The sequence below is a fragment of the Pongo abelii genome, chromosome 4 (genome assembly GCF_028885655.2).
Source record: "Pongo abelii isolate AG06213 chromosome 4, NHGRI_mPonAbe1-v2.0_pri, whole genome shotgun sequence".
Classification (NCBI taxonomy): domain Eukaryota; kingdom Metazoa; phylum Chordata; class Mammalia; order Primates; family Hominidae; genus Pongo; species Pongo abelii.
Window position 1 is genome coordinate 39,141,132 of NC_071989.2, and position 16,780 is coordinate 39,157,911.

Consider the following 16,780-nt stretch of genomic DNA (forward strand, 5'->3'; position numbering starts at 1 on the left):
TTAATCCTCACTTCACCCTCCAACAGAGCAGGCACTGGGGACCTAGCAATGAACAAAATTGAGTGACTGCCTCTAGGGAATGCATATGCTAGTGTGTGTTGAGAGGGCTGGATTGGGGGCAGGATTGAGGACTGTAGATCTATAGCAACGTGTTAACATGTAAAGAAGTCAATACAATAATTTCAAGTACGGTAAATCCTATAAAGAAGGTAAAATTCAAGTAATAGGGTAGAGAATGCCTGGGATGTTGCTGCCGTTAGGATGGTTATGGAAAGCCTCTAAGAGAGCTGTCTTAAAGGATGAGGAGGAGACCTCCAGCCCCGCCCAGCTCAGTGTTTCCCAGCATGCACTGCAGTGGCATGTTTTCCTTGTGCTGGAAAGCAGTGTTTAGTGTCCACACTGTCCTAGTCAGATGGGAGTACTACCCTACCAGTAGTCTGTCTTGATGTCCTTTCTTCAGTTGCTGTGTGAGTTGGCTGTTCTTTTTTTTTTTTTTTTAATTTTTTTTTTATTATTATTATTATACTTTAGGTTTTATGGTACATGTGCGCAATGTGCAGGTAAGTTACATATGTATACATGTGCCATGCTGGTGCGCTGCACCCACTAACTCGTCATCTAGCATTAGGTATATCTCCCAGTGCTATCCCTCCCCCCTCCCCCCACCCCACAACAGTCCCCGAAGTGTGATGTTCCCTTTCCTGTGTCCATGTGTTCTCATTGTTCAATTCCCACCTATGAGTGAGAATATGTGGTGTTTGGTTTTTTGTTCTTGTGATAGTTTACTGAGAATGATGATTTCCAGTTTCATCCATGTCCCTACAAAGGACATGAACTCATCATTTTTTATGGCTGCATAGTATTCTGTGGTGTATATATGGAGTTGGCTGTTCTTTAGTATCATTCAATGGCTACCTTGGCTTGCAAAGGACAGGGTTCATGGAAAGCCCACCATATTCTATGAGAACGCATTCATTATTGTGTTGCTTGGGTTGTGAAGGATGTTACTTGCTCACATTAAAGTCTCATGGGTTACTCAAAATGATGACATAACTTTCTCATAAGGGCAGCTATGGTAGTCTGAGCATTCACATAAGTGACACGTATTTGACCTTTTTAGCCAGCTGTCATTCTACATAATGAACAGAGAGGGAGATTCTCTGAAAGAGAATATTTGGGACTAGACATTGCAATGGGAATACGTGTGCCATAGTAAACTGTGTATATTCAGGAATGTAGAGGAATTAAAGGAAAAATGAGGAGGATTATATCATTGTTTTGAGATAATTATCCTTAGCTACAAGAATCACTAACAAGGGTGATATCAGTCCAAGTTTGGACAAGCAGTTGCTGGGCAGTTGTCCTTGCAGAAATTTTGTGTGTGTATAAGACTGTGATGGCCTTTATGCAAGATTATGGTTTTTGCAGCCTTTTGTGAGAAATTTTTTATTCGGATATTCATGCATGAGAACTCTCCTTCCCTTCAGGGCCTTCCCTGGCTTCATTATTCATGGTTTTAAAAAATCATTTGACTCCATTTTTATTCTGACAACTTTCACATTTCTGCCTTTTGATCAAGATCTCTCTCTGAAATCATTGCTGATCATCTATTAACCAGGATGGACCTGTCCTGGGTTACTGGTCTGGTCCCACATTGGAGGGAGTGGTTGGCAACTAGGGGTCAGTGTCAAAACCCTTTTAGCCATATTTGAACAAGGGAGGTCTGGAGGGAGTTGCTCTCAGGGTAAGCCTTCCTGGAGTCCATTGTTAAGTTCAGTTCATCTATTCTGCAGTCTTTTGGCCATCCTCTCAAAGTGCTGGGCCAGCATTGTTCTGTTAGGAGTAGTACTTCAGCAGAAATTTGACAAGGAACAAGTACAAAATTTTAAAAGGAAAATGGAAAATAAAGTTAATAGTAATATGATAACCCCAGATTGCCTAATAGTTTTGAGCTTTGAGCCTCACCTTAAGGGCAGACAATTGAATAAATCAAATGACATGGGACTTAGGTGAGACCTGTTGTAATTATGTGACCTATTGTTTAAAAAAATTGTATGTATACAGGCCTCAACTTCTCCAGAGGAATTTATCCATATACAACATGTAATATTAGCAATAGCACAGATATTTCCTTATTTCATGACTTAAAGGAGTTCTGGAGTCAGGTTCTATCAAGTTATCCACAGAAACTACTGATTGTGAAATTTCAATTACATTATTATCCTGTAAAGAAAAAGATACGCCTAAGAAAGGAAAAAGTAAGAGGGGCAAGAGTGTTGTTATGATGGGGATCTTGTCCCATCATCTTGGGAAAAGTTGTTGACTACATAAAGCCGTCAACCTCTTGTCCTCGTTTGCAGCTTGAAGGTCACTGAGTATGGAATTAGCAGGTTCCATTACCTTTCTGTGCAGCTCGTACATCAGGCCTGAGAATTGTTCCTTGAAAGTTATATTAAGTTGTCCAGCTTCAGTTTAAGAGCTTTAGGAACAGAGCAGGTTTTGGAGAGTTATAGCCAAATATTGGAGGAAATTAAGAGAATACAGGATCTAGTCCAGCCTACAGGCAGATAACAAGAACTCAAAATCAATGCACTGGTTTATAGAAGGAGAGTTGGGTTCAAATGATATGTCTGACAAAATGGGACCTGTTCATGTGGCTACATTTTATTTGCCCCGATAGGTAATTTTATGAAGGCTGGGTACCAAATTTTGGGTAAAGCAATTTCTGCAGCAGATTTATTTTTAAAAACCTCTTCCCTTTTTGTGTTTCAAATGAGTTTAGGAGTTAAACATTCAAATATTTACATTTTAGCTAGGACTAACTAAATCGTATCAGAAGACCAAAATCTACAAGTGACCTTCAATTTTAGCAATAATTTATCTTTTTGTTTGCCGGTCTTGTTGGCTCAATTGGTCAACCTAAGTGGGAAATGTTTTAGAAAAAGATACTTAGCAGTCCCCCACTCCCTTGGCTTTTTCTGGCTCATGCATGGCAGACAAAGCAACATTTTTATGCCAGGCAGAGATAACTTACATTATTGCTCTGAACTCAAGATTTTGACTTGTTTAATCTGAGAGCCTAACTTTTTATAAACATTTATCTAGTTCTTTTCCTTTTAGATTATCAGTCTTTTAATTAGCTATTATATCACCCTAAGCAACTGCTAGCGAGGCAAACCTAATTTTACATTTCTGAAAGGATGACTCTTAGGTGTACAAGGCTAGGTTGTTGGTTGCCACAGAGCTGTTGTAATTTGAAAGCCCCCTCTTTTTTTTTTTTTTTTTCTTATCTTGGCTGAAATGCCTTAAGAAAAACTTCTAATTGGCTTTTGAAATTAGCAACAGTAGAATATCTTAATTCAAGTGAAAAAGTCAATACATTCAGAGTAAGCAGAGAAGAAGAAGAAAAGAAAAAAAGAAATAAGTTGGGAGCCTCTGTATACCAGCATTTTAAAAAATTCTATAGCTGTAGTTTCTTAATTTGGTACCGAGAAAAACAAGCCTGGGGGCATTGAATGATTCTTAAGATGACCATTGACTGAAAACTGTGCATGAGGAAAAGCCAAGTAGCCAGCCAGAATACTTGGCATGCCTGAATACTGGGGAATCCCATTCTATTTGCTATTCATCTCTCCAGACCAAATAAATCCTATAAATCCTGTCAGGGAATGCCAGGAGTTTAGACCAGTGTTTTAGATGGTGATTAGCCACCTTAATGGATTTTAATTGGCCATCGTGTGGCCACCATTTACAATATTTTTGTTCTCAGAAGACACTGAAAAGCAAGCAAGAGAAAAAGAGCCAAATTATTTACAGATGCACATAACCAAATCAAAGTGAAACCAAGATCAGAGTACTTGCAAAAATTTTAACTCAGATGTGCAGAGCAAACAGAATATTAATCAGGTGTGCAGACCAAACAGTACTCTGATTTTGTAGAAATCAGGAAGGATGCAAGGTCCTTTCTTAAGATGGCCTTGTTTCTAGTTCAAGAGGACTGACTAGAAGCAGCTAGTGTGCGCTGCTCTCACAGAGAGGAAACAAAATGGTCTATAAATACTAGCTCTTTAAGTGGATTGTCTAAGACCTCACATCAGGATTTACAAAGGAGGCAGCAGGCCCCATGGAGAACAGAGATGAGCAAAGCCAGGCAGCTCCTACTGGGACTGGTGTGGAGCCAGGGGAGGCTCCCTAACGTGGGGAAAGGGTGAACAAGTGAGAGTTTTGGGGGAATCCACACTTACACCATGGACCTTTGTAATCCTGGGCGCATGAGAACCCACCTGCCCCTGCCCCAGGCCTCTGGACTAACAGAGAGCTGCCTGGAGTCTTTAGAGAGGTACCACTCAAGCCCACATGGAGCTCCACAGGCCTTGGATCCCTGAGCAACCTGGTGCTAGCTGCTGTAGCCCCAATAGAGGCCACTGCCACGGTGCTGAGGAATGGCCAGACTGCCCCACTGCTCCTCACTAAGGCTCATTGGTTTGGGCTTCTAGTGCAGCAACTGCACCCCTGCCTGAACACTATGGCCAGTGTGGCTCTGTGTTCCTCCAGGAAGCACCCAGACTGCAGATTACACGATCCCCCACCCCTGCCGCCCTTCTCCGCGCAAGGCTCATGGCTGGGCTCCAGCACAATAGCCACACCCTCACCTGAACACTGTGGGCAGTCATGGCTCTGAGTTCCTCTGGGGCAGAACTCCCAGAGGTAGTAAACAAGGTGTGGCACCCTTGCGTGCCCCCAAAAGTGAAGTCCAGCATTGGTTGGATGGGAGGAAGCAGGAGCATGTCACACACCCCACAGCTGTGTGTCTTCATTGCTTCAGCTGAGAAATCCTGCCCTCCCCAGTGAAGGGCCCACAGCCTAACCTCCCTGCCACTACCTGAACATTTCAGCTGTGGCCCAGAGCCCTTCTGAAAACCCAGCCCCCACTGGCCTGGGATATTCCCTTGGGCTCCCACCATCTAAGTGTTCTTCCTGCCCCTGCCTGAGAGTTAGTTTGGCTGGAGACCTGGGGGCCAGCCTGCCCCACCCCATCATAAACAGCACCTGAACTCCAACCCCAGTCTAGCCCCTTCAGAACTCATACATGTTGTCCTGCGGGTCATCTAGCGGCCTGGGAACTGTGGAAATACCTACCTCACTGCAACCACTTCCCCTGAGGCCTGAGATTGGGCTGACTCAACTAGCCAACACCACCGCAACCAACATCCACTCACGTGGGCCCAAAGGTGGAGTCCCCCCATACAAGAAGTAGTAGTACTGCCACATCGGAGAACAGGCAAGCCATAAAGCTATCTGTATTGGGTTGAGAAATGAGATTATGCTGTGAAACCACTCCCACAGAGTCACAAAACAGACATTTCCCATGGCTTTCAGTCACATTGTGGACTGCAGATAGTACATTGTGGACTACAAGGTACAGCTAAACTAGGAGTCACAAGTCCTAGAACAGGGGAGTGATAGGGAAACAACTCAAGTTCCTGCCTATCTAGGATGGGGAGCTGGTGATGCCACCTTACCCCCTACCCCTACAGAGACCTAAGTGCACTTACAGGAGCTTCTCCTAGCCACCCTTGCCAGGGCTAGTGCCTGTGCTCACCATTGGGGTATTTGTGGGCAAGCCAGGGGCTCCAGCTCTGCCCACATTTGTCACCCTACCTCTGCAGAACAGGAACCCCAGAGTACTGGGCACTCCACCGTCCAGGGCTTCACCTGAAAAAACAGAGCACTTCACAGTAAACACAGACAGGATACTTACCCACCTACTTGTGTAGCAGCTGGCTCTTACCCACAAGTGCCATCTACTGGCCTATAGGCCAAGCCATGCAGCCCAAAATGAAACCTGCTGACAGAAGTACCTAGGGCTATAGGTGCAAAGCCAAAAGACCTTACCCCCTCCAGATGAGAAGGGAAAAGCATAAGAATTCTGGCATCATGAAAATCGAAATGTTGTGACAACATCAAAGGATCGCTCTAGCTCCTGAACCCAAATGGAAACTCAGAAATGACAGATAAAGAATTTAAGGCATCAATTGTAAGGAAGCTCAACGAGATCCAAGACAAGTTGAAAATCAACATGAAGAAACTTCTAAATCAGTCCAGGAAATGAAAAAAGAGATAAAAATCTTAAAAAGAAATCAATTAGAACTACTGGAACTGAAAAACTACTTAAGGAATTTCAAAATACAATTTAAAGCTTTATTAATAGACTGGACGAAGCAGAAGAAAGAATTTCAGAGCTTCAAGAATGTTTTTTTCAAACTAACCTAGTCAGACAAAAATAAAGATAATTTTAGAAAATGAACAAAGTCTTTAAGAAATATGGCATTATGTAAAGCCACTAAACATACAAAGTGTTGGCATTCTTGAGAGAGCAGGAGAAAAAGTAATCAATCTGGGAAACAAATCTGAGGGAATAATAGAATAAAACCTCTGTAATCTTGCTAGAGAGGTAGACACCCAGATACAAGAAATCCAGAGAACACCTGCTAGATTCTACACAAAATGAACATCACTAGGGCATATAGTCACCAGATTGTTTAAGGCCAGCACTAAAGAAAAAATCTTAAATGCAACTAGAGAAAAAGGTCAGATCATGTACAAAGGGACCCATCAGGCTAACAGTGGACTTCTCAGCAGAAACCTTACAAGCCAGAAGAGATTGGGGGTCTATTTTCATCATTCTCAAAGAAAAGACATTCCAACCAAGAATTTCATATCCTGCCAAATTGAGCTTCATCTGTGAAGGTAACATAAAATATTTTTTCAGATAAGCAATTGCTAAGGGGATTTGTTACCATTAGACCAACCTTACAAGAAATCTTTAAGGAAGTTCTAAATGTGGAAACAAAAGAACAATACCTGTTACCACAAAATCACACTTAAGTACCTAGCCCATAGACCCTATAAAGGAACCGCCCATAGACCCTATAAAGGAACCGCAGAATAGAAACTACAACCAGCTAACAACTTCACAATAGGATCAAAACCTCCTATATCAATATAAATCTGGAATGTAAACAGTCTTAACACCCCCACTTAAAAGGCACAGTGAATTAAATTAATTATTAAATGAAAAAGAAAAAAAAAGAAAAAACAAGACCCATCTGTCTGCTATCTTCAAGAGACCCATCTTACATGTAATGACATCTATAGGCTCAAAGTAAAGGGTTGGAGAAAGATCTGTCATAAAAATGGAAAACCAAAAAGAGCAAAAAGATATTCTTATATCAGGTAAAACAGATTTTAAACCAACAACAGTTAAAAAACACACAAAAAAAGGCACTACATAATGATAAAGGGCTCAATTCAATAAGAAGACTTATTGATTCTAAATATATATGTACCCAACACGGAAGCACCCAGGTTCATAAAACAAGTACTTCTTATTTTATGACCTACAAAGAGACTTAGATAACCACACAACCACAAAAAAAAAATAGTTGGGGACTTCAACACCACACTGACAGCATTAGATCATCGAGGGAGAAAACTAACAAAGAAATTCTGGAGTTATATTCAACACTGGACAAATTGGGCTTAATAGACATCTACAGAACACCCATCAACCACAGAATATACATTCTTCTCATCTGCACACAGAACATACGGCAAGATTAACCAGATGCTCGGCCATAAATCAAGTCTCAATAAATGCAAAAAAATAAAAACATTTAGATAAACAACAAAATGAAGGAAGAAATTGAAAAATTCTTGGAAATAAACAAAAACAGAGACATAACATACCAAAATCTCTGTGATGCAGCAAAAGCAGTGTAAAGAATAAGTTTATAGTGCTAAATGCCTGCATCAAGAAGTTAGAAAGATCTCAAATTAACAATCTAATATCACACCTAGAGAAACTAGAAAAACAAGAACAAACTGACCCCAAAGCTAGAAAAGAAAATAAATAACTAAAATTAGAGCACAACTGAATGAAATTGAGACCCCAACACCCATACAAAGGCTCAATGAAACCAAACACTGGTTTTTTGAAAGGATAAACAGGACTGATAGACCACTAGCTAGATTGTAGTTTTGATTTGTATTTCTCTGATGATCCATGATGTTGAGCACTTTTTCATATGCCTGTTTGCAAATTGTATTTCTCCTTTTGAGAAATGTCTATTCAGATCTTTTGACCGTTTTAAAATCAGATTATTAGATTATTTTTCCTATAGAGTTGTTTGAGCTTCTTATATATTCTGGTTACTTAATTCCTTATCAGATGGGTAGTTTGGAAAAAATGTATTCCCATTCTGTGGTTTGTCTCTTCACTCTGTTGATTGTTTCCTTTGTTGTGCAGAAGCTTTTTAACTTGATGAGATTCTGTTTGTCCATTTTTGCTTTGGTTGCCTGTGGTTGTTGGGTATTACTCAAGAAATTTTACTTGCATAAATTATTCCAATGTCTCGGAGAGTTTCCCCGATGTTTTCTTGTAGTAGTTTCATAGTTTAAGGTCTTAGATTTAAATCTTTAACCGATTTTGGTTTGATTTTTGTATGTGACTGGAAATCGGTGTCTAGTTTCATTTTTCTGCTTATGGATATCCAGTTTTCCCAGCACTATTTATTGAAGAGACTGTCCTTTCCCCAGTGTATGTGTTTTGGCACCTTTGTAAAAAATAAGTTTACTATAAATGTATGGATTTATTTGGGGTACTCTAGTCTGTTCTACTGGTCTATGTATCTGTTTCTATGCATTACCATGCTGTTTTGGTTACTAGAGCTCTATAGTATAATTTGAAGTCAGCTAATATGATTCCTCCAGTTCAGTTCTTTTTACTTAGGATAGCTTTGGCAATTCTGGGTTGGTGGTTCCATATACATTTTAGGATTGTTTTTTCTGTTTTTGTAAGGAATGTCTTTGGTATTTTGATATGGATTGCAGTAACTATGTAGATTGCTTTGAGTAGAATGGACATTTTAACAATATTGATTCTTCTAATCCATGAACATGGAATATGTTTCCTTTTTTGAGTCATCTTCAATTTCTTTCATCAATGTTTTGTAGTTTTCATTGTAGAGATACTTCGCTGCTTTGGTTAAGTTAATTCCTAGGTATTTAATTTTACTTGTTGCTATTGTAAATGGGATTACTTTCTTGATTTCTTTTTCAGATTTTTTGCTGTTGGCATATAGGAATGCTAATGATATTTGTATATTGATTCTGTATCCTGCAGCTTTACTGAATTTGTTGATCAGTTCTAATAGTTTCTTGGTGAAGTCTTTAAGTTTTAACAAATATAAGATAATATCATCTGCAAACAAGGAAAATTTGACTTCTTCCTTTCTAATTTGGATGCCCTTCCTTGCTTTATCTTGTCTGATTGCTCTAGCAAGGACTTCCAGTACTATGTCGAATAACAGTGGTGAAAGTAGGCATCTTTGTCGTATTCCCAATCTTAGAGGATAGGATTGCTTTAGCATCAATTGAAATGATCGTATGGGTTTTGTCCTTCATTCTGTTGATACGATGTAACGCATTTATTGATTTGCATATGTTGAACCATCCTTGCATCCCTGGGATAAATCCCACTTGGTCATGATGAATGATCTTGTTGGTGTGTTGTTGAATTTGGTTTGGGAGTATTTTGTTGAGGCTTTTTGTATCAGTAGTCATCAGTGATATTGGCCTGTAGTTTTCATTTTTGTATCTGTCTCTGTCTGGTTTTGGTATCAGGGTAATACTGGGCTAGTAGAATGACTTTGGACATATTCCCTCCTCCTCTGTTTTTCAGAGTAGTTTGAGTAGAATTGGTATTAGTTCTTCTTTAAATGTTTGGTAGAGTTTAGCAGTGAAGCCACTGGGTCCCAGGCTTTTTCTTTGCTGAGAGACTTTTTATTACAAGTTCAAATTTGTTCCTTGTTATTGGTCTGTTCAGATTTTGGATTTCTTCATGGTTCAATATTGTTAGATTTATGTGTCTAGGAATTTTTCTATTTCTTCTAGATTTTCCAATTTATTGCCATATAGTTGCTCATAGTAGCCACTAATGATCCTTTGAATTTCTGCAGTATCAGTTGTAATATCTCGCTTTTTATCTTTGATTTTATTTATTTGGGTCTTCTCTCTTTTTTTTCTTGGTCTGGCTAATGGTTTGTCAATTTTGTTTATCTTTTCAAAGAACCAACTTTTGTTAGTCTTTTGTATTGCTTTCTTCATTTCAATTTCATTTATTTCATCTCCGATCTTTATTATTTATTCTACTAACTTTGGGTTTGGTTTGTTCTTGCTTTTCTAGTTCTGTATTAGGTTGTGTATTTGAAGTTTTTCTTCTGTTTTGATGTGGGCACTTATAGCTATAAACTTCCTTCTTAGTACTGCTTTTACTGCATCCTGTAGGTTTTGGTGCATTGTGTTTCTCTTATCATTTGTTTCAAGAAATTTTTCAGTTTCCTTCTTAATTTCTTGATTTGGGAGCATATTGTTTAATTTCTATGTAGTTTATAGTTTCCAAAATTCCTCTTGTTATTGATTTCTAGTTTTATTCCATTATGACCAGAGAAGATGCCTGATATTATTTCAATCTTTAAAACTGTTTAAGACTTATTTTATGACCTAACGTATAATCTATCCTTGAAAGTGATTGATGTGCTGAGGAGAAGAATGTATTCTGCAGCCATTGTACAAAATGTTTCTGTAAATATCTATTAGGCCCATTTGTTCTATAATGCAGGTTAAATCAGATATTTCTTTGTTGATTTTCTGTCTGGAAGATTGGTCTAATGCTGAAAATGGGGTGTTTAAGTCTTCAGCTGTTGTTGTATTAGGGTCCATCATTCTCTATAGTTCTAATATTTCTCTATATATCTGGCTGCTCCAGTGTTGGTTGTGTATATATTTATAATTATCATATCCTCTTGCTGGATTGACCCCTTTATCATTACATAATGACCTACTTTGTGTCTCCTTAAAGGTTTTGTCTTGAAATCTATTTTGTCTGGCATAAGTAAAGCTACTCCTGTTTCTCTTTGGTTTCCATTGTCATGGAATATCTTTCCATCCCTTTATCTTCAGTCTATATGTGCCTTCATAGGTTAAGTGCATTTCTCATAGGCAACAGATCATTGGGTCTTTTGTTTTTAAATCCATTCAGCTACTGTGTCTTTTGATTGGAAAGTTTAGTCCATTTACATTCAATGTTATTATTGATAAGTAATAACTCTGGCCATTTTAAAATTTGTTTTCTGGTTGTTTTATGGTCTTCTCTTTCTTCTTTCCTTTCTTCAAGTCTTTCTTTTAGTGCAGGTGACTTTTCTCTGGTGGTATGATTTAATTTTCTGCTTTTTCCTTTTCGTATATTCATTATACATATTTTTTTTAAAACTTGACGTTACCATGAGGCTTGCAAATACTATCTTATAACTCATTATTTTAAGCTGGTAACAACGTAATACTGCTTACATAAACAAACAGGTAAAAAGCTCTACCCTTTAACTTTGTCTCTCTACTTTTTAACTTTTTGTTGTTTCTATTTATGTAATATCTTTTTTTTTTTTTTTTTTTTTTGAGACGGAGTCTCACTCGCTCTGTTGCCCAGACTGGAGTGCAGTGATGCGATTTCAGCTCACTGCAACCTCCGCCTCCCAGGTTCAAGCAGTTCTCTGCCTCAGCCTCCCAAGTAGCAGGAATTGCAGGCGCCTGCCACCACGCCTGGCTAACTTTTGTATTTCTAGTAGAGACAGGGTTTCACCATGTTGGCCAGGCTGGTCTCGAATTCCCAACCTTGTGATCCACCCACCTCAGCCTCCCAAAGTGCTGGGATTACAGGCGTGAGCCACCGCGCCCGGCCTAAGGCCCAAGGACTCTTTAGTCAGCTTGTGGTGAATGCTGCCAAGCCTGGGCCTGGGCTCCTCTGTGTCCCAGGTCAGATCCAGAAATGCCAGCCAAGAGCCAAGGCCTGGAATCAGAGACCCCAAGAGCCCACTTGGTGCTCTACTCTCCTGTCTCCAAGTTAGTACCTAAGGTGCAAGACAAAATCCCCTTTACTTTTCTCAAGCAGAGGGTGTCTCTCACTGTAGGCACTATAGTGGGTCTCACCTGAAGCCAGCACATCTCAGAGTCTCACCCAAGGCCCATGATATACTACCTGGGTATTGCTCCTGGTTATTCAGGGCCCAAGTGCTCTTTAGTCAGCAGGTTATGGCTCCTGCTTGGACTGGGTCCTTCCCTTCAAGGCAACAGGTTCTCTTCTGGCCCAGGGTGTGTCTTTAGAAATGTCATCTGAGAGACAGGAACTGGAATGGGGGCCTCATGACTCTGACTGGTGCCCTGTCCTACTTTGGATGAGCTGGTATCCAAGATGCAAGACAAAGTCGTCTTTATTCTTCCCCCTCTTCTCCTCACGCAGAAGGAAAGGGTTTCTTTTGGAGCCATGAGCTATGCTGCCTGGGGTTGGAGCAGGGGTGGCACAAACTCTCCCTTAGCCTTCCCAGTTAGTGTCTTAGTAGGTCATCTTTCCCCGAAGTCTGCTTGCTCTAAGCCTGGCTCAGCACCATGATTCACCTAGGAGTTGCAGTCCTTGTTGCCCAGACTGGCTTTCTAGTTTATTTAGGGCCTCAGAGCACTTTAGCCTACAGTGGTGAGCCTTGACAGAACCACTGGGTTCTGACTGCTGGGATGGGTGATTCCTCTCTGGCTAGGGCTCATCTGAATGCTCCCTCTGTAGGCGGACGTCAGCTGAGTTCAGCCTGGTTTTGCTTGCTTTCCCAGTGACTGGGCAGCACTGAATTCCATGCAAAGTCTCTCAAGCACCATGCTCTCCCTCTCCTAAGTGCACAGAGGTTCTGTCCATGACACAGGGCTGCTGCCAGGGAATGGAGGAGGGGTGGCATCAGTGATTTAAGAATATCTTTCTTCCCCTTTTCAGTGCCTCTTTCAGTGATGCGATGTCAAAGCCAGGTACTGTGAGTGCCTACTTGACTTTTCAGTCTTATGAAGGTGCTTTTTTCGTATAATTGTTAAATCTGGTGATCCTGCAGACGGGACGATCGATGGAGCCTTCTCTTTAGCCATCTTAGTCTTGCTTCTGAGATACCAGTATGCCAATCTAAATAACAGAGAGGGAGACTCTAAAAGAAAATGATATTTATTCAGGAATAACATTGCAATGGGAATACATGTATTCGGAAAGGTAAACAAAGACAAAGGTTTTTAAAGAAACAATGAGAAGGATTACATAATGTTTTCAGATCATTATTTTTGACTACAAGGATCAATAACAAGGGTGGTGTCAGTGTAAGGTTGGATAATCCAGTTGCTGGACAGATGTCCTTGTAGAAGTATTTTTTTGTGTAAGGTTGTGTTGACCTTTGTGCATGGTTGTGGCTTTTACAGGTTGTTTCAGGATAGTTTTGTTTTCGGGCATTGGTGTAAGAGACCCCTTCCTGCGTGACCTTACCTGGCTGCATTTTTCAGGATTTTGTTTTTTAACATAAATGACCCCATTTTGATTCTGACAACTTTTATGCTGCAAGCTCTTGCCATAATTCTTGCCCCACACAGAGGATTCCTTAATCAGTCCAGTCACTCAGTTGTTTTTCTTCTGACAACATGGCTAGGCTATTGGCAATGGCCCATGAGTCTGTGAAAATAGCAAGATATGGTGAGAAAGGTGGCTGGCGTAGCCATTGCCACTGTATGTAGTTTAGCCTATTGGATAGGATGTTCGTGTCCAGTCTCAGTCAAAAGTTGTCTATCTATTGGCCAGATGGTGGTGGCAGCCCAATGGACCCCATCTGCTTTTAGTTTAGCAGAACTGTTAGTAAACCATGCCAGACCATTGGTAGGCATATTTTTGAACCCATAGGAGGAGCCAAAACATCCTCAACAGGTTACTTGGTCACTTTTGGTTAGCTAGCCATTTGTACATGGAACCTACTGGTCCCGTGGGGCCTGGGGGGACATGAACTTAAATGTGCCAGTTTCAATGTGCCAGTTTCATATAATAATCGAGCTCTGTTGAGCCTAATTTGATTGGTGGAGTTTGCATGAACCCAAGTAAGAATGGGCATTTCATGTTGTAGTGTCATGTGTGGTGCTCTGGCCATAAGATGCTCAGTGTCCAGAGACTAGTGCCTAGTAGCAAGCAAGGAGTTGCTGTTTAAAAGGGGTGTATCTGGGGGCTGCTTCAAGCAACTTATATATCCAAAATGTGAGAGGCTGGTACATCCCGGTGGTGGTTTTTTCTTGCCAGAGACTCCAATCAGCATGCATGGAGGTTTTGGACATCTGTAATTTTATTGAGCTAGCAGGCTTTAAGGGTTCTAAAAGCAGTGCCTGGACCACAACTTGTTGAATGGCTTCCAAGGCCTGTTGTCGCAAAGGACCTCATTTAAAATTGGTGGGTTTGCTGGTCACTTTGACTAAGGAGAGCAAAAGGACACCCAGGTTAGGTGTATGTGGTCTCCAGTACTCAAAGAGGCCTACCAGCTGCTGGGCCTCATTTTTATTAGAGGATGCCACAAGAGACAACACTTTTGTTTGGCTGTATCGGGGATACTTTTTTGGTGTTCAGCTTAAGTGGCCTTGGCATTTAGCCTGTGATAGTCCATGGTTAGTCTCCATGCCCTGGGGAGCCTTTTGCGACCAGCCAAACTGGGCTGTTATATTGTGAGAGGGTGGTTTATAACATTTGTATCTGTATTAAGTCCTCAATTAACAAAATACTGTCCTATTCTCTTTTCAGTATGTATAAGAGTACTACTTTTGTTGAATAAGCCATTGGAACTTGGGGAGCTTAGGTGGCAGGCAGAAGAGGATATGCCCCACTGTTATGGCTTAAATCCTTAGCTGTGTTGGGGGAACACACCCCTTCAGATGGAGGTGGCCTTCTGTGCCCCAAGCAGCCAAAATGGCAATGCTTATGATGCACTGACTGACAGGAACCATGGTCTCTGGCACCTAATATGGCCCAATGGGCCCTGCCCACAACCAGATAAGCATCTTGGGTCACTATGTTTGTCCGAAAACCTCCCAATGTCATCAGTTTAATTTTTCACCTAAAAGAACAAGGAAATATTGTCATGTGGGCTCCAGTATCCAAGAACTCCAGAAAAGTCTGAATTTACTTCTTTTTCTCTTTTCTCTTAACAAGAATATTAGGCCAGTGGCCTTCGGTAGGCACCTAGAGACTTTGGCAACAACCCTAACTGCACCGTTTGGGTCTGCAGTGTCCCTTTATCCAACAAACACACTAACCAGCTTGCTTGAGAGCTTACTGCTTATGTCTATGTGTGTCCTTTGGATCTTGAGTCACCTTCTCTGTGAAGGCCTGCATTGTGCATGCTGGTTCCCTCTCAGATGTCTCAAGGACCATCAGAAGACCTCTTTTTAATTCCCTCTCAGATGCCTCCAGATGTATCTGAATACCCAGGAAGGAGCAATCACATATGTGCACTAAGCTCCCCTGTTTCCACACTTCCTTCCTCTGCCACAATCCATGCAGCCACCTCACCCACATTCTCGGGGTGTATGTGTGGCCTGTGTCTCTCTTATCACTGCTTCTTCCCCATAAAACATCTAGCTGGTCTGATGTCTCCACTGTGGGCCAGGTATGAGATAGGGTATTGCCCCTTCTACTTCACCAATGAGCCATTGTTCTGTCCGATTGAATCCTGCTTGCTGTGCCAATTTTGTGAAGCAGGTGCTCTCTGTGCACTGGTTATCAACTGTCCGAGTCCTGTGAGACAGAATACACTCATACACAACAAGTTACATGAAATGGATTTGTTACCATCAGACAGGCAGCAAGGGATAACACAAGCCTGGGATTTATTGCTGCTGGTCCCCAAGGCTGTGGAGAGCTGCCCAGGGCAAACAGAATCTTATCTCTGAGGTCTTCACTTGTACCATAGCTGAGAGACCTCAGAAGCATCCATCCTGGATTTTATATCCTGACAACACATGACTCACTGCACTAAAGCATTAAAGGACATCCTGTTTCTAGGGAGGACTGGAACAGAGCCTGAGATGTTCTGGCCAATCCCCCTCTCATCTAAAGATGTTGCATTCCTAGCACAGTCTACATATTTTGGATTATATCCTTGACATTGTTAATGTTATTTTGGTTAGACTCTGAGTTCTGTTAAAACTCTTCCCTGTGGGCCATCTTCTCCAAGTTTTGACTCCCCTTCCCAATTTACCTACTTGTGTTTAATTTTAAGAGTCCTCAGGTAGTTTCTTTTTGTATTTTTTTCAATGCATGCAGTAGAATTGTTGAGAGAGAAAGGCTGTAGTTGGCTCATTCTAGCTTGTCTGTAAGTTCTTGTTTGTCATGTTCTCAAAAGTGAACAAAAATACTTGTTGAACAAATAAATGAAGAAATAAACTGCCTATTACCAATGTCTTTTTGGATCTATGCTTGAATTTTTTTCTTTGTTTCTTTTTCTTTTTTTTTTGACAGTTTATTTAATGAATCCTTTTAGTGTCAACTTTGAAAATGTAAATGCCACAAATGCCATCATGACCTGGAAGGTGCATTCCATGAGGAATAATTTCACATATTTGTGTCAGATTGAACTCCATGGTGAAGGAAAAATGATGCAAGTAAGAATCCTGCTTAATTTTCTATTTTCAAAAATTCCTTTTTGTCCTGAACAGAGACACTGATGAATAAAATCACTTTAAACTCTTATTTCTGTGTGGGTTCAAATGGTGTGGGTCATCTGTTTTAAAAGGTCCACGAAATTAATCATACACTTTTATGGTTAGGAAATGGGCCTTGAAGATTTTTTTTCCCCCCCGAAGAAGAACTGATCTTACTCCAGGTCAGGAT

General features: G+C 40.8%; 1 protein-coding gene across 4 annotated transcripts in view; it reads left to right on the forward strand.

Moving 5' to 3' along the window:
- Window positions 1-16,780, forward strand: part of OSMR (oncostatin M receptor) — a 92,884-nt gene that overhangs the window by 44,753 nt on the left and 31,351 nt on the right. For all 4 annotated transcript variants that reach the window (XM_054555510.2, XM_024246931.3, XM_054555511.2 and 1 more), the window contains exon 8: window positions 16,409-16,551. In XM_054555510.2, coding sequence (XP_054411485.1) covers window positions 16,409-16,551 — 143 coding nt within the window. The remainder of the gene's footprint in view (window positions 1-16,408; window positions 16,552-16,780) is intronic.